Source organism: Ursus maritimus, unplaced genomic scaffold (genome assembly GCF_017311325.1).
Source record: "Ursus maritimus isolate PB19 unplaced genomic scaffold, ASM1731132v1 scaffold_3, whole genome shotgun sequence".
NCBI lineage: Eukaryota > Metazoa > Chordata > Mammalia > Carnivora > Ursidae > Ursus > Ursus maritimus.
This window is the reverse complement of record NW_024425563.1, coordinates 89,872,623-89,900,381: the sequence shown is the minus strand read 5'-3', so window position 1 is coordinate 89,900,381 and position 27,759 is coordinate 89,872,623. Positions and strand designations below refer to the sequence as shown.

The 27,759-nt window shown below is 44.3% G+C and overlaps 1 protein-coding gene across 1 annotated transcript in view; it reads right to left on the bottom strand.

Annotated features, from left to right (window-relative positions):
* POU6F2 (POU class 6 homeobox 2) overlaps positions 1–27,759 on the bottom strand; it is a 453,863-nt gene that overhangs the window by 93,647 nt on the left and 332,457 nt on the right. The window contains exon 5 of the mRNA XM_040644418.1: positions 21,490–21,836. Within this exon, the coding sequence (XP_040500352.1) occupies positions 21,490–21,836 (347 nt within the window). The remainder of the gene's footprint in view (positions 1–21,489; positions 21,837–27,759) is intronic.

Sequence of the window (27,759 nt, the reverse complement as noted above, 5' to 3'; positions counted from 1 at the left end):
TTAGTCATTCTTTGTTGTCTTTCCACTATAAAAATAAAGCAGGGACCTGGCGATGTTGGAGATCACAAATATTGACAACTGAGTCTTTCTCTCTGATTAGTGGTTAGGTTTCTCCAGAGAAGAATCCACCAATTACCTGGGGTGGTTGAGGTGGGGAGGTAGTGAGATGCCTGCATACTTGAGCACCTGTGTATGATGTAAGTGGCCCAGTGAAGCCAGGTTTTATCATTCAGGATATAGACTTTCCCTCGCTGCCCTGATCAGCAGTAAGGAGCTCTCTCCAGCACACAGCCAGTCAGACCTACGTCTCCAGGTCTAGAGAGTCTCTTGTTTCAATTTCTCATGCATCAAGCTGCTAGAGGGATAGTTGCCTGTCTGCTTGGATTGGGGAGGCAGCTGAGGGTCTAATTGTTCATTACACAGTCATTAACCAATGCCTCTGTTTTCAGCAACATGCCCTGGCATCCCCATCTTCCATGGCACCTGGAAACTGCAACTCCTAAGGCTTTTGGGGCTCCAGGGTTGCCTTGCTTCTCACTGTGTCCCTCTCAGACCCTCGGTGTTTAGATTTCTCAGCTTGGTTATCTTCTCCAGCTGCTTCTCCAGAATTTGGTTGACACTGCTTGTCTACTGTGGTCTTTTCTCCACTTCTCTTTGACCTTTTGGATTTATATGATTAAAATTTTTTTCCTTGAATATCATTTTAGTGGGGTTCCCAGAGAGTATGTAGAGATAAACGTACATATTCAATCTACCTCACTGAAGAGGAAGCCATCCCCCCTTTATTTTCTTTTTGAGAATTGGAAAGATCTTTTCTATTTTTAGTTTCCTAGTACCCTTTCTATTCTTTACGTTTCATCAGCTATTAACAACCGTCTTCACTTTTTCAGTCTTTCACTTGAAAAAAACCTCAGTTTCTTAAGATGTTGTGTCTCAACCCATCAACCATTTTTCATATGTATATTGCCCTGAGCCTTGGCCAACCTGTACTGATCTAAGAAATTGTTTACGGTTCTATAGGGCAGGAGTTCTTCAGCCTCCTTGATCATCAGAATCATTGGCTTCACCCAGAGATTCTGATTTTGTAGTGCTTGGATTGGGTGATGGGAATCTATATTATTAAAGAAACCCCAAGTCATTAAAACTTCTTTATTTGTTCTTATGGAAAATCTTAAACACACGTAAAAGAAGGCACAATGCTAACATGAACTCCCATGGACCCATCACCCACCTTCAATACTTATCAGCTCATGGCCAATCTTTTATTCATACTCTACCCAACAGCCTCCACCAATATTATTTTCTTCCTTCCCGCATTATCTGAGGAAAATCCAGACATCCTACCATTTCATTTGTATTTAAGTATGTGTCTTCAGAAAATACTCCTAAAAATATAACTACATGCCACCATCACACCTACAAATATTAAAAATAATCCCTGAACATCATCAGACATCCCATCAGCAATCATATTTCCAACTGCCTCATAAGTGTCATTCTTTTTCCTTTTTACATTTGTAATCTAAATAAAGTCTACATCATGAAATTCTTTGCCGTGTCTTTTGATCCACATGTCCAGCCCCCTAGCCCTTCATCTCAATCTCTGTCTCTCTCTCTTTCTTTCTTATGATTTACTTGCTGCGGAAACCTTCCCATGTGGTTTTGATGTGCGGCCAATCTGGGAATCATGACTTCTCTGAAGCACACTCAGGGCCCACCTACAAGGAGAGAGGCCGGAGCATTCAGTACTCTGGACCCCCCCCTCTTGTTAAGGAACCTTTGTACTCGTTTCCCTCCGTATCACCTGCAAACCTTCTAATAACATTGCATTTGTGGTTCTCATTTATCTTGATTTTAAAAATCACTGGTTCTGCGGTGCCTAAGTGGTTCAGTCAGTTAAGTGTCTGACTCTTGATTTTGGCTCAGATTGTGACCTCAGGGTCATGAGATGGAGCCCCACACTGGGCTCCACACTCAGCATGGAGTCTGCTTGAGATTTTTCTCTCCCTTTCCCTCTGTGTCTTGCCCCACGTGCATGTGCGTGCTTTCTCTCTCTCTCTAAATAAACAAATAAAATATTTTAAAATATCATTAGTTCTGTTTTTGTGTGTGTGTGAGTTCTTTTCTTCTCCTTATATGTTGAACACCATCTTTATCCATCACATCCTCACTGAACATCTTTTTTTGGGGGGGAACATCTTTTTGGGGGGGGTTGGTAAATCTCTCTGTTCTAAATTACAACTCTGCTAGCCTTGTGTTGGTCACCTCAGCCAGGATCCAAGAACCATCCTAGTTAGGTTTTTCCAAATCATCTGGGAGAAGAAGGTGTCTCCTATGACCCTCATCCAAGGCTTCTCTTGTCTCAAATAGGATCACATTTTGAAAAATTATTAGTTAAGTTGCCAAGTAGAAAGAACACCACATATTTCTAAAAATGACTCATCCTATCTTTTCACTATATTAAGAACACATCCAAATGCCTTAGCTTTTATGGCTAAACCATTTCACCCATGAGGTGAAAACAGGTGGAGGCAGTTTGGATAAATGTAGGGGGTGACACAGCAAGCATATCTTGGGAGAAGGGGCCCGAATGATTTATTGTCCAAACCATGACAGTTTCGAGTGTGAAATGGGTGCCATTAGCAATTACACTGGACAACAGGCGCACATAGAGACCATCCCAGTTAAAAGAGCATGTGAGGTCCCCCAGGTTGGAGCCAGACACTCTGGACTCAAATCCCAGCACCACCTCGAAGAAGCTGTGGCTTTTAGTGAATTACTGTCTTCTCCAAGTCTTGGTTTTCTTACTAGTATAAGTGATTGCAAGGCATAAGTAGGAAAACAGTCACAAAACACTTAGCACAGTTCCTGGCATGAAAAGCTCAATGGTATTTTCATTTTTAAAACTGGATCATCATCTTTCTACTGCGAGATTCTGTACCAGTGGGGTTTGGGGCAGCAGAACATGTCACGTGAGAGTCTCTGGTATCCAATGGTTGGGGGTGCTGAAGTACACCCTTGGTGGGAGATTCCCTTTCATCTTCCTTGGGTCTTTCTATCTGTTTTATAATACTTTCATGCTTTGGAAAAATATTATTTAACTCACAGATCAATCAGATCTATAAAATATTAAGAAGGTCTGCTCCTCTCGCTATTATATTCTGAATATCAAGAACCACCATGAGTCGTTGAGATGAGGGGGAAGGAAACAGAAGATGAAATAGGAAATGGTGGGCCTTGCTTTGATGAACATTTCCTGCCAAAGGAAAGAAGCTGATTTGAAGCAGTCTAAGTGAAGTTCTGCATTTCCCAAAGCCCACTGAGAAGATAGTGCAAAGAACAACGGTGTTAAAACCATTTCAAAGAAATCATAATCATAGGGGCGTCTGGCTGGCTCAGTGGGAAGAGCACGTGACTCTTGATCTTGGACTTGTGAGTTTGAGCCCCATGTTGGGTGTAGAGGTTACTAAAATAAATAAATAAATAAACAAACTTAAAAAACAAAAAAAGAAATCACGATCAAAACAAAGATCTAAGGTTTTCATAGTCCTTATTATGTGTCAGGCATGGTTCTAAATATAAAAGTAAATGGGTGACATTTCTCTCATTAGTAATTGTTATCTTCATCGAGTACTTTTGCAAATAAATTTAAGGTAGTCAGATAACAGTCACTTATGTATTTGTGCAATGAATAGGTGTGACATGAGAAATCATCACAACAATTTTTGACAGTCCTGGGATGCACAGAGGTATGAGACATGGTGTCCGTTCTTAAGGGGCTTATGATTCAAGTAACACAACAAACTTGTCCATAAATGAAAAAAAAAAAAAAAAGGACTCGGAGGGCATGTGCTAAGTGCCGAATGTGTGAGTCAGAGAGGAGAGCGCTCACTGAGGGCTGGACAACCGGGCAGGGAATAGGAAGTGCAGGGAAGCGTGCAGGGCAGTGGTGAGGAGAGCAGCCATGCCTGGTAATGGGCATGACCCCAGCAAGCATGACCCCAGCAGAACCAGGGCTGTCGGCCGTACAGGGCACCTCGGACCGGGGGTGGGGGTGGGGGAGTAGTCAATGGGAGACGGGGTGGAGGGGAGAGCCAGAGCACCCCGGCTAAGAAGGCTCAAAGGGGGTTTTTTAAGCATGTGGGTGATGGGACAAAGTGTTTTTTAAGGCAGGTTAGCTTGGACGTGGTTTGCAGAGCGGATCAGATCAGGGAGAAAACAGAAGTAGGAAGACCAGGTCAGGGAGGACGACGCCAGCTCTGCCCTGAGTCACACCAGGTACAGAACGGAGAGAGGTTCCAGGCACTCTGGATGTGGAGATCTCTAGCCCACGAGTTTTCTGACTGCCGTGGACCTGGCTCCCACCTTGCAACTCTCGGGACAGGATTTTTCCCTTGATAAATGTTCCAGGAACCCAAAACAGTGTGGGGCTCTGGGCTTCCTTCCCACCGTGTTCTCTCTCCCCCTTTACACTTTCTCTTTAGAATGACCTCTTCACTTTCCCTGGGACTGCTCTGTCCATTTTCAATATGCTACTTCATTTCTCATTTAATAGATTTGTTTAACTGTTAATTTTATGTGAGTTTTCCAACACAGGAGCAGTGGTATAACGTTGAAGTTCCCTGCAATGTTGTGTCTGTGGTAGGGTGGGGGGTGAACGGCAGAGCCGTTTGGGTCCTTTTTGATTGCTGGGGATGGTGTTCAATGTCTCGGAGCTCATCGTCCCATTGAATATGCTGGGAACCAATAAACCTGCTTCCTGAGCTCTTCTGTGTTTAAGAATTCCCACTTCAGCCTCCCTGAAGAGCTAGATTTTTCAGGGCAGGGTTCTTCAAATTCTTCTAACCTTGTTCCATGGTAAGAAATATGCTTGATAACTCAATCTGACACATACACACACACACACACACACACACACACGCGTATATGGATAAATCTCTCTCTCTCTATATATATGTGTGTGTGTGTGTCTGTGTAACTATATACATATATCTATGCATATAATTTAAACAGAAGCTTCGAGAAAAAACATAGAGCTTTACTACTGGTAATATGATGCCCTGGTATTTTCTATTCTCTTTTATTATTTTCTTTAAAAACTCTGGTTACAAACCAGATACTAAGCCCATATAATAACTATGCAAAATGTGGTTATAATATCCTTCTGCAACCTGGGCACATTGTCCCACCTAAATCTTCATAAAGACCCAAAGAAGGTCCAGAAGGCAGAGTCTCTTGAGTGCCAAGGCCCCACCGTGTCTTCTGTGACTGCCTAGCTCTCTCGTTTACAAAATGTACCCGATTTATTCCTGGTGGGATGGAGAGAGGATGGGGGCCTTGCCACATGGGTATTGAAAAGGTATAAGCATCTGGTCTAGGGATGACTAGATGGGATTTGCACACCATCAGATGGTCTCAGAGGGAGAACTTGCTGTTCCAGAGTCATCTGATCACCACTGATTGGGAAGGAAGCTTCGTTCCTCTGTACCTTCCTGTTACCTTTGTTTTAAAAGGGCTCTCCCCAAGCGAGGTGTCTATAGCTCCCGGATAAAGCACAACTGGTTGGAGAGAAGTCCTACATTGCTCCTAAAATCTAACTTCTCATGACTGCCAATGGAAAGCCTTAGACTGGGATGTTTTGCGCCTTCCTTGCATTGCTAAGAGGGCGATGTGTTTTGTAAACACTGAATGAATCACAGCTCAGTGTCAAGGCTCTGCGTGGACAAGAATCTAGACTCTGAATTGTTTTCTTAAAAAAAAATAGCATACTCCAGCTACTCACCAACTTCTCTCCCCCTCCCCCGCCCCACCCTAACACACGGTACAGTGTAAAGTGGAGTTTAGTTAAAAATCAGAATTCCAGGACCATACCCTCACGGGGGACAACGAGCTCTTACGGCTGAGGTTTCTTCCCCTTCTGCTGTGACACTTTGGTTAGTGCAATCCATGCCCCAGTTGTAGAGCCGTGTTGGCAAGGAGATTTTTCTAAAGGTTTTTTCCTCATTGCTTAGAGCCAAAGATTGTGTCCTCTGACCTTTTGATTCCCGTTCTGCATCTAATCAATGTCAGGTCACCACAAGGAAAACTAAAATGAGGTTAAGTGGAAAAAGCAAAAGCAAAAACCCCAACAAGCTACAAAGCCCCCAGCCTGCCCAGCCAACTTCTAGAAGCTCACCATTTCGAAATAGTACAATCACTTGGATACGAGAATGTTTCTCCTTTACCTCCCCACTCACCGTCCCCCCCTGCAGTTGTTCGGTGCCTGATTTGTTTCCAGTTGCAACAGGGAGGTCAGAGCCAGCCAGGAAAATGAATGGAATCAGCCTCCTGCAGGGGCGCCTGGAGCGGGGCGGGTGTTACGGATCAGCGTAAAGCCAGCTCCCTTTCCCGGGCTGGGCCGATGTAACTCACTGGAGTGGCAAATTACATCAGACCTACAGCTGTAACCCGACATTATGATTAATTTGATCAGTAATTTCTCCTGTTTTTCATTTTAATCGGTGTGACTATTCTGCTGTGGCAGGTCTTTCAGATCTAATTAAGATAAATTTCCGAGTAAAAGACTTGGCAGACTTTCCGAGTCAAATCCAGGCATCAAGTGTGAAGACCTGCCGCCCCAGTCAATCACCTTCGGGGAGGGCCGGGCACCGCGCGCGGCAATCAGCCATTCACACTTAAGCAAATTCATAATCTCCGGCACTGCTTCGTCATTCTCTCCAAAACGTCCCAGGCAGAAAAGGAAAGAAAGGAAGGCCCCAGACAATGCCACTTCTCTCCTTGTGCTCACACTCTGCTGACTTGCCCAGGCTACCTGGATAACCCTCTAAGTGGACACTTTACAGAAGTTGGTGTTCCTACAAAAAAAAATTTTTTTTTAAATACATATGTGCCTATGTATACATCAAATAAATGCAACTATGTATACACACAGGTATGGAGCACACGCACATGTAACTAGGAAGATCGAAAGGCTATGTAATAGCTCTTTTGCAGCCAGGGCCGAGAGCGACGGGCATCTCTCGGGACAAGACCGGGGACAAGAGAAAGCCCTACCACGAGAAACGGAAGTAACGAGCTGGGAAGCCTCACTGCCAACACTAAGATTGGTCCCCAACCAAATACACACAGTCTGCTTTCGGGGAGGCCAGACGAAGCCCCGTGCCTTGAGGCTGGATGCTGGGGACATCCCCCAGTGCTCTGAGGGTCCTAAGTGCAAAATAAGGGTTACTGATGTTGTCTAAAATGCTTCCAACAACGAACTGGTCTGCACCAGTGAAGAACTGTATCGTGCTTATTGACAGCGCCCCACACTGAGAGCGGTAGGAGCCCCAAGTGCACCGTCCCTGGGCTGCAAGAAGGGGGCCAAGCTGACTCCTGAGGAGGAAGCGATTTTAAACGAAAGACAATCAAAGTTCAGAAGAAATAGGATGAAAGGAAAAAGAATGCCCAAATCAGCAGTCTTCTGGGGGAGCGTCTCCAGCAGGGCAAGCTTCTCGTGTGCATTTCTTCAAGAGCAAATGGCTCCGTGCTGGAGGGCAAGGAGCTAGAGTTCTAGCTGAGGGCAATCGCAGCCGGAAAGACAAATAAACCTTCCTCCCTCCTATCGCTGGCCATGTACAAAAGGTGTTTACTGTTCAAAAAAAAAAAAAGTCTACATAATACACATAGCGTCTAGCCTTTAATGCAAATACGCATCCATCCACATATCGGACTTGGGTTGGCAGGGGTTAAGAGCTTATTTCCCCAATTTGTTTTCTTTTAGGACAATCCATGCATTCATTTATGTGTCCTAAGGCTAGTGACTGATATTTGCACAAGTTCTGTTAGGTTTCCTCTGTTCTTTGAAGATGAGGATGTTAATGAGATTATTTTTTCCTAAAGCCATTTAATCAGCAAGACCTGCCTGTCCAATCTGGTATAAGCAGACATCGGCCGAGTGTCGAGAACTTTCCTGGGTTACTGGGTCTTCACACCCACTTACAGGATGTCCAAAATGACATTAAGAACCTCGAAGGGGTGGATGTTCTTGAAGACTTCTCTTGCATTTTACGAAGAAGACATTGCTTCACCACCATGGCACCACTCCCCACGATCACACCGCAAATTCTCCATTCTAACGGAAACGGACATTTTGAAAAGTAGACGTGACTGGAGAGAAAGTGCTTAATATGAATGTCATTTTGTACCCAGGTCCCACACTCCCGATGAAGAGGGTAAAGAGCTTTCACAAACCACACTATCGGATCTTTCATCAGGGAAAAAGAACCACGTTCTGACTCTGTATGGCCTTTACATTTGGAGGATGATTTTGCTACCATTTTACATTGATTTTGGCTTTCGCTCTCGAAAAAGTGTATTGAAATGATGGTGTCGGAGAAGGCTCCCTTGCTCCCCCCTTGAAGCAGATGGTCTCAGGTGAACTTTCATGGCTGTACGACCGACAGTGGGGATGCAGGAAGGGGTGATCTTCAGAGTCATACAGCCAGGAGATCTTGGACCTAAAAATTGAAATGAGACCTAACAACTTTTTAGTTCTGATTTGTCAGTGGTCACAGACCATTTCAACCTCTTTGTACTTGAGTTTCAATTGGGTAGAAACGGTTCCAACAAAACTAGTAGATTTACCAAATAAAGAGAAGAATGTATGGCTGCACCCTCGCCCCTCACTTGAGAGTTTCTGGTTCATGAGCAATGATAAGATTGAAATTGAGATTAGGAGCTACAAGAAAGACCAGAGAGGCGACAGTGAGAGTCTTTCTTCTAACTGTGCAATTACCTCCACCTTCACCTGCAAGTTAGAAATCATTATGTGATTTAAACGAGATTTCTTCAAACAGATGGAAATCCCACAATGAAAAATAAGACTAAAAGGAGGCAGACGAGCACAGCAGACAAGGTTTCATGTCAGACAGACCTTGGTTTGAATCTTGCCCCTTAGAGGTCCTTACTCCTAACTTCCTCACCTGTGAAGTGAGCTAGTGGGACATCTAAGGTTCGTTGAGCTTTGCTAAGATGTGGGCAGAGGGCCAGGCACATCAGCCTTACCAGAGCTGGTTAGAAATGTAGAATCTGGGATGAGCCCTCTTACCCCAGAGCCACGGAATCCGAGTTCATATGCAAAGAAAAGCTTGAGAAGCCCAGGTATAGATTGGATGAGACACCATCTAGGAGCAATCTGGGCATCTAATAAACTCCCAACCAGTAGCAGATAGTTGTTCTTGTCTGGAACAAGAGAGTGTTAAAAGATTATTTATTTCTCCTATTCTGAGTGTCAGAGGTGAATCACAAGGTGTGAGGTTTTTCTGCAAAATCGGCTAATAACGCAACTTCAGAGTCTGGGAGAGGCTCCAGTGAATAACAAAGCACACGTATGGCTGTTTTCATTCCTGATGGGCTGTGAATCTGGGGGAGGGGAAGGGGGAGGGTCGAAGTAACACTGGCTCCATCTTCTTAGAAATAGAGACCTAGTTCCATTATATCATAGAAGTAAAGTTAGCACCAACTCCTGCACCGGACACTTCACATAAAAAGCATTTTGTATAAATAAGAGGTAGGAATTTGCTCCTTTAGAAATAATTGAGAGCCTATTTACAAGACAATGGGTAGTTGTCCTTAACCCTGGCTCCATTTTGGAATCACTTGGGTTGCTTTAAAAATGCTGATGCCCATGCTTTGCCTCACTTGGGTTTAGTCAGAATCTCTGGGTGGAATCCACGTGTTGGTATTGAAGGAAGAAACGCCACAGGTGATCCCAAAGTACAGCTAATGCTGAGAACCACTGCCATTGAGTTTGTAAATTTGCTCTTGAAAAAGAAAGCAAAGAATCCAACAAAATACAAAGAAATGAACAAAATATAGTGTGGGCATCACCACAGGTGTTTGGAGATGATGGGGCTTGGGTGAGCCAAGGAGAAGGAGGGCGGTCACACAAGGCAGTGAGATAATGGGCCCCCCGTGGCCCAGAAAATATTTGATTACATGGATGTCTGCCCTTCCGGTATGAAGATACCTCCTTTATCCCTTGAGGAAGTTCACTAGCAATGAAAATGGTATGCAGGTTGTGCCTCGAAGATGTCGAAAATGTATTCATGGTGATATTCACACTCGGGGAGCTTGGAACATACCCCATTTTTGCTTTCCACCTTTAATAACTTCCTGCCTTGTCCAGGTTGTTTCGAAGGACTATTTGGTTTTAGCTCTAGATTGGTCAAATTCCTTCCATGGGGTACAGAACACTCGAGGTAGTAATTAACTCCAAGGAATGTTAATTTTTAGAACCTCAGACAGTGGCACGAGATGACTTTCCCTCTGATTTACAACATATAAGTTTCTGAGACAAACAGACTCAAGAGAGCTTTCTTTGGGGGGAAGTGAGGGGATTTCTCTGAAATCTTCTCTCTGAACCCTTCAACATTGCTTTGTTCTCTTTAAATGCCACATTCATAACTTCACAATGCCACGACAGAGAGCTCAACTCTGGAAAGAGCAGCCAGCCTCAGGGAGGATATGGAGCCCAGCTGAGAAAAGAAGGAGCTCCCTGACTTGACTTCTCTTTTATGACAGTTTCATTTCTTCTGGTGTAGAAAACTAAGTGATTGGCTCATCCCAGTCAAACGACAGTTCAGACAAAATGTGTCGGGCTGGAAAGTTGCATCGATCAGAGCCCATCTGGGCTTTCAGATGAGAGTCACTAGTTCCTAGAAGAGAGCTGTCAGCATCTACGTGCAGGGTGCTCCCCCCACAACTGCGTTCATCTGTGTTCTCACTGGCATCCCCATCGAGTGGTGAAGGACTGGGAAATGCCCTTCCAGTGGACGGCCACTCTAAGGAGCACCTGAACCTTTGCCTTGTGGATTCCTCTTACACACGAAAGAAGAGACTCTGCAACTGCCATTCTCAACATGGCGCCTTTCTCTGTCTTATCTCTGACTGAAGCCAGAATGCCCAATTTAGTTCTCCACATAGGTGGATGAAAGAGAAGGAAAACACCATGTCTCTGAGGCACCACCTCTCTCTTTTTTAAATAGGAAACAAGAAAAGAGTTAGGATGGGAGCATTACCACCGACAGAGTGCCCCACAGACAGAGAGGTTTGACATCTGGTACTCTAGAAGCCTGACACCCGGCTTGCCATACAGATTTCAGACTGACTTGACCTGTTGTTTGGACTTGAACCACTCTTAAAACACAGAGGTTGAGAAGGTGGTTGTTAGGGTATTGGGGAACTGTCCTGACCACTGGAAACTCCTCTGTCAAAAGACAGCAGAGTGGGGAGGAGGGACCATGCTCTCTCTGTCTGATTGATTCCATGGGGTTGCCATGGGCCATGGGGCCCCAGGGTACCCTGCTGTCACTTCTCCATGCCCTGGCATGGGGAGGCACGATTCCATGTACAATGCTGTGTGAACAGGAGGAATAATGGGCAGTGAAGAAGAGGAAGGGGGGAAGCCCAGCTGAAGGAGAAGCGCTCCAAGAACTCAGCTGCCATGAGGGGCAGCCTCATCAGACCTTCCCTTAATTTTTTGACCCACTGGTTTTTCTCATTGCCAACTGTAGGGACCATCTTTGGTTTCAGCTTTCCCTGTTCTTGTTTTGGTTTTGAGTTTTTTCTTCTCTCTTTCCTCACATTTTTATACTTTGTTTTCTCTACTGTCCAGTCCATAGGATTTGGTCTGTGGATTTTTGCATGATGTTCTAGGTAAGAAAATGCAAGATTATTTTAGTTGTGTGGGTGCTACAATAATTTAGAGAAGGAAGTCTTAGAGTAGCTGCTGAGGGATTTTCCACGGGATATAAATTAGTGTTATGTGAAAAAAAAAAAAAGGTTCAGTGGTTACATAAGTTTGAGAATTTCTCGATTAAATAATGTTGACTAGATATCTCTACTGCAGGATGTGTTTTCACTTTTAGTGTCTTACTATTCATTGAGAAATCTCTAGGAGTGGTATGCAGTGTGTGGTATCTGCCTATTTCTCTCTCTCTATCTAGCCATCCATCCATCCATCCATCCATCCATCCATCCATCCATCCACCCACCCATCCTATCTATCTATCTATCTATCTATCTATCTATCTATCTATCTATCTATTTATCTATCTATTATCTATCTATCCATCCATCCATCCATCCATCCTTCCATCTGTCTGTCATCTACCTACCTGAAAACAGAAAAAAAAAATCTGTTTTCAATGGAATTTCTATGGCCTGGTGTTTTGTGGAAGACACTTTGGGAAATGTTTCCTTAGAAAATGCTGGCAGCCAAATAAGGGAATAAGAATATATAACTCTCCAAAAATCCAAATGAACAATTGTAGAGGCAGTAAAATATAAACGGAGATGCTCTGAAGTTTGACAGTAACATTGAGGAAGTTCCTTCAGCTTTCTGACAGTCTATTTCCCTGCATCTGAACCAAAGATAATTTTTGCCTCTTCCAGGCTCTTGTGAGGAGGAAATGAGAGGCCAAAGTACTCAGAGAGTGTAAGATACATAGATATAGTCGATAAATGATAATGGTTATTCCAGGAGAGCAAGGCATGAAATACTGTCTATAAAATGCACTTTGTAAATTTCAAACACACTGCAAATATTGGCCACATATTGTCAGGAATCTTTCTTGAGTATTGCATACCCGTTGTGGGTTATGGTGTGGTACATATACAGTTCTTCTTTCCAAGGAATTCAAACCACCTTATTTGTGTTATTTCATAAATAGAATGTGGAGCTGGAAAGGTTTGTAAGATCAAAGACAAACTTTTCATATACTAAGTGACACAACGGAGGCCCCAAGATTAGGTGACTTGCCCAAGGTCACAGTCAGTGACTTGCAGAACTGGGATCACCAAGATCCTTCCTGTTCACCCACAGACTAAAACCCACAACTTTGGGAATTTAGAAGGAAAAAAGTAATTTTTGGATCTTAGTAACATTGGTGGAGAATCAGACGTTCTGTGGGTTGAAGTGAGAATTCTTAAAGATTACAGGAGCACATGGCTACAATTCTCTTTCTTCCTGCTCCCCACCCTCTCCAAGGCCTTTTGTGCAGGCTTGCCCTTGCTGTGTATGCCCCAGCCTCCCTCCACCATGTTCTCTTCCTCAGAAATCCTCCTCACCTCTCCGACTGGACTCTGCAAAACTGATGTGTGATTATTAGCTTCATGTTAGCGTAGATGGGTTTGTCTGTAGTGTGCAGAGCAGATTTTATTGTGAACACATGCATTTTTATACTCCCATGAATATTTGCTTTTTGTTCAACTGCGAGTGGGTCTTTTTATCTCCTGTCCCTCTCAGATGATCGTACCGGTAGTCAAGAAAGGAAAGAAGGCAGGCAGGATACTGGTATTTTTCCAGTACCAACTATCTATCAAGAACTCTCAAGTAAGCATTCTCATTTACTCCTCACATCATCCCTCCAGCCAAGGAGGAAATCGAGGCTCAGGATGGGCTGACCTCACCCAAGTGCCCAGCAGAGCCAGCAGTCATTCGAGTTCAAGACTGTCTGCTTCCAAAGACCACGTTCTCTATGGTACCACACCAACTATTCTGCAAACCTTTCCTGGGGCCACCATGCACACCACAGGCACTCAATAAATGTTTGCAGATCGCGATAGAAGTGCTTTCTCTACAACCTGGAGAATATTCACTTGCAAGTCTATACTGGGGAAGTCAATTTAAAAGCCCGTGGAAAATCTATTCCAAACCTGTGGGAAATGAATTGAGGCTCAAATATGAGGAACAACGCTTGATCATGCAAGCCCCAAGAAGACCCTACCATGTTAGCATAAATACTGGCTGTACTTTGCTCATTCAGAGCGAAGTGCCAGCCAGCTCATTTGGGGCATCTCAAATTGCCACTAAAACCTGCATCTATGCACATGGAGGCCAAATGGCAAGATTCTGAGCTAGACTTTGAGATTCGCTCCTCAGCCCCATCCGACAGACAGTGATAGGATTGGACGTCGTGCGTGGCCCCAGTCTCATTGCTGAGCTCGCTGCAGACAAGCCACGGATCTGCCTGCTGTCAGGCTCAGAGCATTGCTGCTTTCCTGGGGGAACTTGCCATGTTCGAATGCAGCAATCATCTCTCCACCTGCTCAGAGTCTGGCACCCCCCCCCCGCCCCATCTACCGCTACTTGACGTGAGTCCGCAGTCCGTGGAGTGAACATGCTGTCTGCTTTGTTAAACCCTTTTCTACATGATTTGACTAATCGACACAGCACTACCCAGAAATGGTAAATCTAGACAATGACAAAGAAACACCACACTGTAGAAGTATATTCTTGGTAAACTAATTTTCCCCCTGCCACTCTCAAAGCAATATAAACTTTGTTGTTCCTCCCGGATCTCAAATGCTAGCAATAAATTCTTTGAAATGTCAGTAATGTTGATCTGAGGGTGTTTTTTTTTTTTAAGAAGATTTTCTTTCTTTCATAAAAGGAAAAATTGTCCCTTACAGAGAATGTGGGATAAATATGCTTTGTTTATTTTATTCAGTGCTGAGTACGGCTGGGTAAAGGGACTCCCGTTCCCCACCCAAGCTCTTGCTGAAAGAGTGAATGATGAATGAAACCCTCAATTTACTGGACAGTAGTATAAACAGAAATACATTCATACTCTTCTTATGTGTGGTATAGCCAACATTTGCTTCACGTGTTTATAGCCTGTAACGCATTTCCACCAGTATGTTATATTTAATCTCCATGATAATTCTCTGGGTTTGCGTGGATTTTCTCCTCCAGAATGATGAATTTTCCTTGGTTCTTTAGCCCAAGAGGAAGCCTTACTCACACTGCGTGGACTCCTCTGGTTTTTGAAAGCTCCTCATGGCTTGAATTACTCTGAGAGAACAGTGCCTGCACAGTGATATTTTGTCCATTGTCACCAAACTTACTTGTTTTCATAAAACTATAAATCGGGTCAGTGAAAAATATCAGCCAAACCAATTACAAACATTTCAACTCAATCAGAAGGATTGGTTTATTAGACCCGTGCATACACAGTTTAGTGAGATTGAATTCCCGCCATACCCCCCTGCTCTGATCCACTCTCCAACACACACTAGGCTTTCTACTGTGCGAAATTTGGTGCAACTGTCAAGTTCAGCTGGAAAGTGGGATCCAAGACCTGGATGGAATTTATAGTGGACACAACGTCACTGGCCTTGGAGGATATTCGCCAACGAAATCATTTACACAGCTGGTACCCAAATGGTGGGGAGTTGAGAGTAAGGGAAGTGAGGCAGTCATCTCAGGCACAAAATTTAACAGTTTGCCCCAAAGCACAGTTATCAGGATGAACAACACCTAATGGGATATTAAAAAAAAAACCAAAATGAATGCAAAACATTCATGATCAACAAAATCAGTATTGCTGACTTTTCCCTTTCCTCAGACTCCAGTAGGATTCATGGTTGTTACTGAGCCTATATCCAGAGTTTTGATACCCAGTGCATCATGGGTTTTGGCATTTGTTTTGATTTTTTAAAACACTGCATTAAAATATTATCATCAGGGTGCCTGCCTAGACAGCTCAGTCGGTTAAGTATCTGCCTTCGGCTCAGATTATGATCTCAGGGTCCTGGGCTCGAGCCCTGTGTCTGGTTCCCTGCTCAATGGGGAGTCTGCTTCTCCCTCTCCCTCTGCTCCTTCGCTCCCACTCATGTTGTCTCTTGCTCGCTCTGCTCTCTTTCAAATAAATAAAATTTTTAAAAATCTTTAAAAAACTATTATGTATCTTGACAATTGCATTTTGGGGGACACCTTGAATTTTGCACCTGAGTACATCCCTTGCTTCACCTTAGTCCTGGTCCAGGAGAATTCTACACTGTGAGTTCGCCTCACGTGGGCATGGATGTGTCTGAGTTCTCTTAGAATGATCAAAGCCACAAAGGGGTCATGGGACTATGCCTACAAGGGTAGCAGAATATGCCACCCCAAAAGGGGTCACTTCAGCATGAGGCTCATTTTCAGTTGCAGATAATCGAGAAGGAGATATAAGAAAAGCTCTCTGACATTCCCTTATTTGCCAAAAGCAAGCCATAAATGTGTTAAATCATCCCTCCCTCCTCTTTCTACCAAGAAGGACACCAGTTGGTGACTGGGAACAACTGGAGACCATTTTCAGCACAAGAGGAATCGATAACAGATCTTGCTGAAATTAACCTTTACTTTCTATGAAATTCCCAGTATAGGGGCACCTGGGTGGCAAAGTCGGTTAAGTATCCGACTCCTGGTTTCTGCTCAAGTTGTGATCTCAGGGTCATGATCTCAGGCTCGTGAGATGGAGCTCCGTGTCCAGCTTTGGGCTCCGGGCTCCATGCTCAGTGCAGTCTGCTTAAGACTCTCTCTCCCTACCCCTCTATCCCTCCCCATCACATGCATGCACACGTGTGTTCTCTCCCTGTCTCTCGCTAACATAAATAAATCTTATATAAAAAAAAAATTCCCCATGTTTGCCTTCCCACAATCTGCCACCCCTAGAAGCTCCAAGTCCTTCTCCTTTGTCTTGTCACTTCTCTATGGATATATCGTTCTTTTGTTAAAGTGCTATGTGAACCCCTGTTCTAACCACCCCCTTTGAGTTACTCATCACTGAGTGCTTCCATGTGTGATGCCCAAATTAATAAGCTCCTATTTGTTTTCCTCCTGTTGGTCTGTCTTTTGTTAGTCTAATTCATGGTCCCCAGCGTAAGAACCTGGCATGAGGAGAGAAAAAAGATTGTGTTTCTCCCCTGCACCTGCATGGGTCGCCTAACACAGTTTCAGAGGTTTGTAACATAAATCTGCAAATAGAATGGAAGGCGGAGCTCGAGAAAGTGTTTAATTTTATCCCCTCCCTTTAAAGATGCAAAAATGTAGACCCACGAAGTTTTGACTAATTTCGTGCTAAATTAAGACTGTTAGAGCAAAAGGAGGTTGGTCCCCGGCACTGATCCTTTCTTTTCTTTTTTTTTTTTTTTTAAGTTTTTATTTTAATTTCAGTTAGTTAACATCAAGCATTATACGGAGCCTTTCTATAGAAAGAAGCCCTCGGAGACCATTGGTTTTAAAAAGGATGAAAGTCATGTGCGTCTAACTGCTTCTCAAAGGGTTGGGCTCTTTGTCTTAAAAAGGGATAATGCACCATCCTCTCCATCACTCACACACTTTGGGCCTTACGAGATCAGGAGGCTGGGTCCGCTGCATAGCAGAGGTGGAATCTGGATGCAGTTTTACTCCCAGATGCCTGAGTGGTAACAAGACCTTTACCTTGGCAAATGCACACGGTCGAGAACAATTTTACACTATCTCTTGAGCAACTTCACCTCTGAGGAGGTGACCATGCCCCTCATTCCTCATCCAAGCACAGATAACTTCCCCTCCCCTAACTGCTTCCACTGATCTCTCTCTCCCTCTGTTATTTATTAAAATGTGCAATACAACAAGAAAAGGAGAAGATTATCCTGCCTTCTGCCATGCAAGACGGCATGCAGAAGGCCAAGGTTAAATGCAGCATTTGGTTTCTTAAGCTTCTCTAATGCATAGGTGTGGAAAAGCAATCTGGGACCAGAGTTTACAGCAGCGACTCTCTGAGGATAAAAACTTGACTTTAATTTGGACTCTCTGGCTAAGATAAAATCTGCTTCTGCTATCATTATCCCACTTATGTTTGTCCCCACTCTCTTTCCACTCTGCCACCCAGCTGAGTGGGAAGAAATTAACCTGACCTTGAAGAATACCCAGAGAATCTTTAGGACCACTGAGTTTTCAATGGCCAATACAGAGGCCTACCAACATTTACATAGACTCATGGGCCTGAAAGGGATCTTTACAATCATCTAGACCACAGATTTAACAGACAAGACAATGAAGTCCAAACAGCTAATGTGACTTGTCCAAAGTGGTCAGCTAGTTGGAAGAAGGATCAGAAAGAGAACGAGACCTCAAAGGCTCGAGCTCCCTGTTCTCACGGCACGGTGACAGGGCTCCAACCACGTCCAGCTCACCCCCAGATCACTGACGAAGGAACATGCACATATTAGGGTTTTTACACAATGTTTAGAATTTCTCTAGGGCAAATAAAAACTCCCAAGGAACGGGCTCAAGAAAAGCCATCTCAAAGGTCACGGAAAGTTAGTTAGGTATTTCAAGATGCTTAGGTTTATAGGATCAAACCTACAAACCAGATCAAAATTACATATTCAAATTAGAACTGAACACTGTTTTTTCTACCTACGTTTTCTTCCCCAAAAGCTACTTCCCTTTATGGTTCTGATCTGCTCCAACCCAACACATTCTGTATTTGTAGTTTTCAATTCTGGTACAGCCCATGGCCAGTGGGTTAGAATAAAAGTACGAAGTATGGATTGATACTTAGCCTGGAACCTACGGATTAAATTCAACCCACCGATGTGTTTTTGTAAATCCAAGTCTGTTTTTCTTATTTATATGGAGAAGTATAAATTCTCTCCTCATCCCTCCTGAGAATGAATCTGTGGGTGGGTAGCTCTTGAGTCTCAACGAAGATTCTAAAGACAGCCCTCCAGGGGCCAGCTTCTGGTATTCATGCTGGACACCCGGCTCACCTATACCCCTGTGCAGTCAAAATTAGTTCTCTGAAGTGATAAGCCTCGAGACTCCTATCTGTCTTGAAGCAACACCCGGGTTTTGTTTAAATGCAGTCAATCTCATGGACTTGGGTAAAAGGGTGAAAAACTTATACTGCCATCTTAGAGAAAAACCCGACAAGAACTATCTGGAGAATTTCAGTCTAGAGTGATACTGCCTGCCAGAGCTCTTCATTTTTTTTTTTTTTTCATCTCCAGAAATGACCTCACCCAATTAGACCCACACAAGCCACTTTTATTTATTGCTTTTTTTTTTTTCTGAAGATACGACTGCCTCCGCACACTGTAGAAGTAATTCTTATCCTCCGAAGTTGTTTCTTTGTTTTTTAAACCCTCCGAATTACTGGTTTTCCCTGACAACCTAAGTTGCACTGTTCTTAACTACTTTCTCTCAAGCAGAGTTTGAACAATGTAGGACAAAGCCCACATGAAAATAAAGAATTGTGAAATAGAATTTAAACGGTCATATATGATTTAGTTGCTCTTTGTTCCCCTTAATAATCTTCAAACAAAAACACTTTGTTCTGGCTCATAAAGATCATTACCTTTGAGAGTTAAATATCTTTGCAGGTCCTTTTAAAGTTTTCTTTTTAGAAAGTTCAAACATTTCATGTTCCACAAACTCAAAAACCCTTCAGCTAGTGTAGGAAAAAACCAGTATTTCAAAACCATGGAATTCTCCATTTCCTTTACACATGTCTATCGTGAAGGGGAAAAAATCCTTTTATTCCTACTGATATATATTTATTCAGAATTAGTTCTCTATCTACTCGGTAACCTTTTTAAAAACTCTACCAAATCATTCCTTCCATGGTCATCCATTGGATCCACAGAAGTTACAGTATTACTTTACCAACGTATTCACTGCGTTTATAAGTTAAAACCCCAAGAGCAAAAAATTAGAATATTCTCTCAAGGTTGTAAGGAATGAAACGTGACTCCGAGCCTTCCTTTCTTGCGAAAACAATACAAAGCAAAACGTATCCCCTGGATTTTCATAGGAAACCATTAGGACAACTTTTGGAAATTCTCCTAATAGAATTTCTTTCCATGGGACGGGTTGGTCACCTCATCCACAAGTCCTGTCAACAGCCATTCAAATGGGTTGTCTTTCACTGGCCAGTAGAGACTTATAAGACGTTGACAGTGTTCAGAAAAGACTGATGCCCGCAGAGCTCAAAGTGTGGCTCCACTGTAAGGAACACCAGACTCTGTGCGACAACTGAGGACTGAGCTAAGTAACCTCACCTCTCAGAGCAGGATGAGTTTTTTCTTTGGTTATTTCACCTGCGTGATGGCTCAGGTAGAGGGAGTGTTTAACCGGATGGTGTATAGGTCCGTCTAATTTAACTGCTCCTAGAAAGCATTAAACTCATTCTTTGGAATAATAGAGTTGAATTTCGAACGCTTAAAACATTAGGATGGCTACAATCGTGCATCTTGTAAGTTTGATCGTCCCTATTTTCTCTGCAGATGTCAAGTGCACACTGAAGATTTTTATAGCCTGTGTTCACGTCAGTCCAGGTCAAAGGTATTACGTTGTCTCACACTTGTAAGATTTTAAAAAATACATCTTCAAACCTGACTCGAGAGAACGTTCACATTGAAAGTAGCCATGACCCAAGTGCCAGGGAAAACGCAATTACTCATCTCACTCAAATGCTTTCATTTCCAAGAAAACCTTGGGCCACCATTGAGAATTCAAGTTCACAGAAACAAAGTTAGCAGACAACAAACAGAGTCAGTGCTCAAATACTAAGTCTCTAATCCACTTGCCTTTCTGTCCGTGTGTCCTTCTAGCGGGCCCTTGCATACTTTGCTGTTGAGGCCGTGAGGAGGCAGTGCTACTCTTGCCCTCAGGTAAGGGAGGGCTGCGGGGGCCCCACGAGCGAGGATCAAGGAGGGGGCTGAGCTGGCATGTGAAATGAGTGCCTGGGCTGCTCCCTTTGTCGGACTCTGTCACGGTGCTTCAGACGTACTAAATCATGTGTCATCTCACTGGGGAAGCCATCATTATGTAAGTCAAAACCGGAGCTATTAATTTCTGGATCCGAGGTGTTGGCGTTGTGGTCATTACGTGTTGAAGCTAATTCATTTTAAAGGTATCTAAGAATGGCTCTCTGAACTTTAAAGTGGTGCATTCCTGAATGAGGGGAGATTAAAGCTCGGCTTTCATAATTAGCCTGAATATCTAGTTTTTGATGCCCTCGGCCTCAAGGTAATAAAGTAAATGTACAGAAGCTTTATTATATTATAAAGATGCGGATTTGTTGAGGCCCTGAGCGTCGTTTTTGAGTACTTGTTAGTCTATGGTTGGAATGGTTGGAATCTGGGACACAGACTGGGGCTTCATTTCTTTACCCTCCTCACCCCAGAGAGTCTTTAGAAAAATAGAAACAAAAGAGCACAAAGTACTTAAGGTAAGACACTGTTGTATTCATAATATAGAGAAATAACCACCGTGCCTCATGGACAGGAGATGCAGTTCTCCACGGGGCTACAAAACCGTGCTGGTAATAATTTTAATTGGATGCTATCTTTGCTGCCTTCAGAAAGTATCATAAAATGGAATTATTACAGGCTACAAGTGCACTTCCAGTGCCGGCCTCTCACAGGAGGAAACGGAAAACATTTATCCGTTGGAGGGCAACATCAACGGGCTTCTATTTGTTTCGTTTACATGCATCCCCAGCTGCCTGCTCTTGGCGTCCTCCTCCCTAGGTCTGAGAGATCAATTTGAATTAGGCGCTGCAGACCGGGATGCTAAGTTTTGCTGGGCCTGGGCCTCGCTGCTGGGGGTGTGTGTAGGGGGGGCGGGACGTGGGGGGACGGCGCCAGCCCCGAGGGTAGGTCCCCGGGGCTCGCGGGGCGGGGCGGGGAGCATACCTGCAGAGGATTGGGTGGCGTGAGCGGCGACGGAAGGCCGTGTCCCGGAGACTGGCTGGGTTTCTGAGGGGGGCTCGCGCTCTGCTGAGTTGGAGACGCTTGGTTCTGGTTCTGGTTCTGGGGGTGGGGATGGGCCTGAGGCTGCTGGGGCTGAGCTGGCGGAGCCGGCGGCTGCTGGGAGGCGGGAGGCGGCTGCTGGGGCGGGGCGGGCTGGGGCTGCGGCTGCGGGGGCTGCGGGGGCGCCTGCGGCCCGGGCGGCGGGTGCTGGCCGGCGGGCGGCGGCGGCGGCGGCTGGAGCTGCTGGAGCTGCTGGAGTTGCTGGAGCTGGGAGTTCAGGGATGAGGTAGCTACGAGAGAAAGCGAAGGTGCAGATGAAACACACGAGATCACATCTGGCGGGGTCTCTGAGCGCGAGCTCTGTGCGAGCCCCGAGGGCTCTCCCGCCCTCACCTCTTCGGTGTTGACGAGGGTTGTGGGGGCCCGGGGAGAAAAGAGTCCCTTCGTGGGGAGATTTCACAATTGGCAGAGGACCCGCCTGTCCCGCATCGGGCTTGACTTTCAAGGGCTGCGCTGGAAATGGGAAGATCTTTACCTGGTCTCTCTCTCTTCCTTCCCACACTGGCTTGGGAAAGACACTTAGGCTTTCAAGATCGGCTTTCGATGATAAAAATTCAACCCCTTTAATTCTTTTGGCAAATGCCCAGCTGGAGTAAAGAACAGAAACTAAATTGTTTGTAATCTGCTTTGCATCCAGAGGACCATCGGTGGCGTCCTTCCACCTGCTACTTCAGGCCAATTTGCTTAGACTTGTTAGCTTCAAGTTTCTACAGTTTTGGTGGGTTTTTTGGTTTTTTGTTTTTTCTTAAAGATGCTTCTCGGTTTTGCAGAGACAAAAGCCTGAGTCTGAATATTTTGCCTGCTGATGAAAGAGACAGGGCCCCCTCACCCCCCACCTCCAAACTGGAAGGGTGAAAGTAAGCTACTGTGAACTCGACGGTGGTAACTAGACACGTTAGCACCTCAGAACTGAGAGAATGAAATCATCTTTTTACGATTTCCTTGGTATTTGAAAAGTAAGAGTTGATGGGACAAGCTTCTTAGCACCAAACACACTAAATTTGTTCTCTTATGCCCATCTAGCACTGGACAATCTCTGAAGCAGGAAGACTGTTAGTTTGGCCAAAGAATGATCTCGAGAAAATTACTGCTACAAGTTCACTTCCTCCTTTGCCTGAATCTCAGTCTAAAAGCTTTCCAACAAGCCTACAAACAAATACGAGGATCCATGTTGAACCAGTAGGCCTTGGCTGGAATGTTTTTCTGCTTCTCCCTTACCTAGAATTAATTAGTCAACATTTTCAACAGTAATAACTTCTGTTTGTAACATTAAAAACTAGCTTCTTTCTTTCTTTCTTTCTTTCTTTCTTTCTTTCTTTCTTTCTTTCTTTCTTTCTTTAATGCCCCTTTAGGGACGCCTGGGTGGCTCAGTCGGTTAAGCGTCTGCCTTCCACTTAGGTCATGATCCCGGATCCTGGGATCAAGTCCTGCATTGGGCTCCCTGTTCACTGGGAAGCCTGCTTCTCCCTCTGCCTGCTGCTCCCCCTGCTTGTGCATGCTCTCTCTCTGTCAAATACATAAATATTTTTTAAAAACACTCCTTTAGAAAAAATCTACTGGTTCTGTAAAGTGGAATATTGCATTCCCTGCCTTCACACAACAAATAGGTTCTTGAGAAGTATGTGCACATTGAACCATATGTTGAGGACACCTAGAGAACTTGGTAAGAAAATCAAGCAGTGACTCTGTAAATTCAAGCATCGTTTTTTAAAATTTATTGAACATCAGCTAGGCTCTAGTACTGTGCCAAGCAATATATAGGATTTAAGGAGACGATCCTACCTTCAAGTTCATAGCCTACTTATGGAGATAAGATTAACTCATAAAAAGCAATCAGGTCAGGCGGTGACTGTTACAGAGTACTGCTGATGGTAGACCAGAAGGACCCAGGGAATCAGGACAGAGGCTTTTTGTGGGTTAGAGAGGCCAAGGCAGTGTCCGTGCATGTTGTGGAACAAGAGAAGAAAGGGTTCAAGAGAGGGAGGGTCATTCTTTGAAAGGAAAGAAGAGAAGATATTATAGTTTGGAATGTGAGAAACATCCAGATGACCCAACCTGACTTAGGTGGCATTTCTGAAGGACAATGTGGAGAATGGACTACCTGCAACAGAGGCTCTGGGAAGTCTGAATGACTTGAGACCTTAGAGAAGGTGGAAAGCCTACCCTGAAAGTGGTGCAAAGATCACTCCCAATTACCCTCTGGTGTTAAGTCAGATTTTAAATGTATAATCGGGTTTGTTTATTTTTATTATTATTATTTTTAATTGGATTTGTTCAAAGCCAGGCACACCTGTATCACTGAAATGGCAGCTTGACAGCTCCTAGGGGCACCAAACACCAATCTATGCTCTCGGGTCCCTTGTAGAGCTTCCATGTTGGAAGGGTTGGGATGGCAAGTCCTCACTGGGTTGGTGAGTTACTCTAGGTCTATTCAAGTACTTGGTGCAGTGCCTGTCCTGCCTTGCCTGGAGCCCGGGGTGCTCCAGGACTCCAGAGGTAGAGATAATGTGTATGAGACAGGGCCGCAAAATACCCAGTCAATGGGAACTCTCTGAAGCTTCTGCTCCGTTTTGCTGTAAACCTAAAAATACTCTGAGAAACGAAGTCTCTTTAGAAAAAGTACCCAGTCATCCCAATTTATTGGAACCTTAAGAAAATGGCCTGGTTTTTCACCCACCCATTCCTGTTGTACAAAATCACATGTTATTGAAGATTGGGGAGTCCTGCTCCATTCTGATCTCCCAGGATCTTCTGCAATCTGGAGGGTCCTGGGGGAATGGAGTTTGATCTCTCCTTTTGGTGGAGTTTACAGATTTGGGGAATCTGATTGCCTCTGGCCTCCTGCCTGATTCAAATCAAGCCCGTCCTGCTTCCTTTCAGGTGGGGGGCACACATGTCAGTGCTTATTTTCACGGTTGACTTAAATACCATACTGTTTCATTTTGGTTAGAAAAGCATTTATCTAAATCAGCATTTAGAAACAGGACAGACTGGGGAATATTGGCAGACAGATATTGGCAGGTGGGTACGTGCAGCAAACCCTAACCTACTAATGAGACACGGTTCCAAATGTGTCTTCGTTCCTTTATGTTGGTGCGTTCACATTGCTTGGCTATTTCTTTCCCATAATCTGCAGCTTGCCTGGAAAGGCATTGCATTAACCTAAACGAAACCTCTTTGAGTTACATAAACTAATTTGGCATCTGCAAGCAAAAAGTGGTGGACGATAAGATAGGGCCGGGTATGTACCGGGTGCAAAGAAAAGCATGAGGGAGTGATTCAAGAATGTAACTCTGGTCGAAGAACACCAAAGCCACATACATAACAATATGTAAACAAAAGTTAAAAAAAAAAAGTGGTAAAGCAGGGAGCATCTTAACAGCTCATTGTATAAAGCATACTGAGATACAGAACAAGACAGGAAGGTTCAAAGACATTTAACTATAGAGAATGTGGATAAAATGAAGATTTTTAGGGGTGAAACCCTGATCCTATGCATGGAAGATTAAAGATTTTTTTTTAAGATTTTATTTATTTATTTGAGAGAGAGTATGAGCAGGGAGAGCAGCAGACAGAGGGAGAGGGGGAAGCAGACTCCCTGTGGAGCAGGGAGCCGCATTCAGGGCTCGATTCCAGGACCCTGGGATCTTGACCCGAGCCAAAGGCAGATGCTCAACTGACTGAGCCACCCAGGCGCCCCAAGATTAAAGATTTTTACTTTCTTCCCTGGTAATTACATTCTTTTATGATTGTTTCCGCTCTGTCTGGTTACTATACACTAGACCAATGGTAAATGTAAAACGTAACTACAATACCAGTAGCTATGAAAGAAAAAGAGATGCATAGAAATTTACATTAGGGCATTTAACATTTTTTTTTTTTAACTTACGATTTTAAAAAAAGAAACACGAAACAAAGTTCTAGCAAACTCTGAATTTCCTAGCGAGAACACTATGGCAAACCAGTGGCTCGAAACCTCCCAAATAAATAATTTAATATGACAAAGGAGTAGCCAAGAACTCTCCATTTCTCCATTTGTTCAGTTTCTATAGATCAACTATAAATTAGAAAAAAATTCTGGGGCGCCTGAGTGGTGCAGTCGTTAAGCGTCTGCCTTCGGCTCAGGGAGTGATCCCGGCGTTCTGGGATCGAGCCCCACATCAGGCTCCTCCGCTGGGAGCCTGCTTCTTCCTCTCCCACTCCCCCTGCTTGTGTTCCCTCTCTCGCTGGCTGTCTCTCTGTCACATAAATAAATAAAATCTTAAAAAAAAAAATTCTTCTTTTGAATGTTTGTGAAGGGTTTCCTCAGGAAATCTCACACATAATAGAGCCATACCACCAGAGGTAACAGAATTACGTTGGCTGGGATTTACATAAGACTACTTCCAAGGCTGGGGAATGGAAAAGGGAAAGCATCATGCATATCTGTGTTTGAAGGGCAAGTCCAGGAAAGATTCTGGAGAAATACAGATGTGTTTTATGCCTCCAAGGTATTTGAAACATCTTAGGATCACAGAAAGCAAAATGGCACTCAAATACTACAGGAAGAGTCCTCTTTTGTTAACACAGAGTATAACGTCGCACTAATATAATCATTCCAGCTGGGATCTCAGCTTCAGCATTTCCTTGGAATTTCCAGGGCTCAGGCAAATGTGGGCATGGTTGGCAGACTGGTGGTTTGGGTTTGACAGTCAGCAGGGAAGGAGTATAAGCTATTACTCAACTGCCGATGCTTACACACCTCTGGGCAGGTCTGGGGACTGGAGGAGCTTCATAGAAATAGGTTTACAGAGGGTAGAGCACACATGCCAAGGAGAAGGAACTGGGAGAGGGCTTCTCATTGAATGTGCCCAGAATCCTGAAAAGAGCAGCATGGTAATGGCTATTCAAAGTCATCCTTAGCCCCCTCCCCTGGTGCAAGCCTGGTCTTAGGGAGACAGAGGGCACGGAGTAAAAACAGAAAGGGCAACGTGTGATGCTAAGTGCAAGAAGCCAGATGCCAAAGGCCATATACCGTATAATTCCATTTATATGAAATGTGCAGAATAGGCGAATCCGTAGACACAGAAAGAGCATCAGTGGTCGCCAGGGCCTGGGGGTGGGGGATGGGGAGTCACTGCTGACAGGTACGTTGTTTCTGGAGAGGGTGATGAAAAACTTCTAGAAGTAGGTAGTGGTGGTGGTTGGACATCACAAATGTACTTAATGCCACAGAATGTACACCTTAAATGACACATTTCATGCTATGTGTATTTTACTACAAGTATTTACTATTATTTACTAAATAATAAAAGCCGTTTCTCTATATCCACGCACTGGGGACCGAACTATACTGTCCTGGGATGCCACAAGGGAAGAGGACAATCCTTCCCCACTCTGCACAACTTTGCAGTTCTGAGGGCTCAGGGAAGCACCAGCTAGGGTTGTGCCTGGTGGAGCAGAGGGACGGACAGAGGCAGGACCGTTGGATGCCTGGCGGCAAAGGGAGGAAAACGTGGTCCACACTGTACTTTCATTTAATATGAATGAATTAGCTTTCCAAGAAAGCCGCATGGATAGACGATATCATTGCCATGTTATTCATGTTGAACTTGGGCTCCGAAGTGCACCGCTTGACCTTCCCGAGTTTATGTAGCTACTGAGTACTACAGCTGACTCAATCTTAGGTGCCCCTTCCAAGCCCCGAATGTAAAAGAATCATTTGTATGGATGGGCCAGCCTGTTTCCTCCTGGCTCCTCACTCATACAGGGATGCCCTCCGAGGCTTTGCTCTTGAGAAGGCACCTGGCTACAGAGGCTAATTTGGAAGTGTCTGCTCAGTGATGAATCCCTCAGCTCCTGGGAAAGTGTGTACAGTTGTACCTCTGTCCTGCTGCAGGCAAAACATTTTGGAAATGCAAATGTGTGTTTGAGGGTAAAGATGCCAACTTGAGTGCAAGACATGAGTCTTTATAGGGAAGAGAGACATTGGGTTGCAGGAAAGGAGGTGGGAGATCTGAGCAGAATGGGGGTGGGGAAGGGCACTGATACAATTGATTTGTGTTACAAGTTTGCCTTCATGGTAAGAGAATGTCTTGTCTACACTTAGATATCGGGCAACAGCCTCACTGGGCTCAGGTTCTTGACATTTTTAGGAAAGTAACTGAGTAGGGT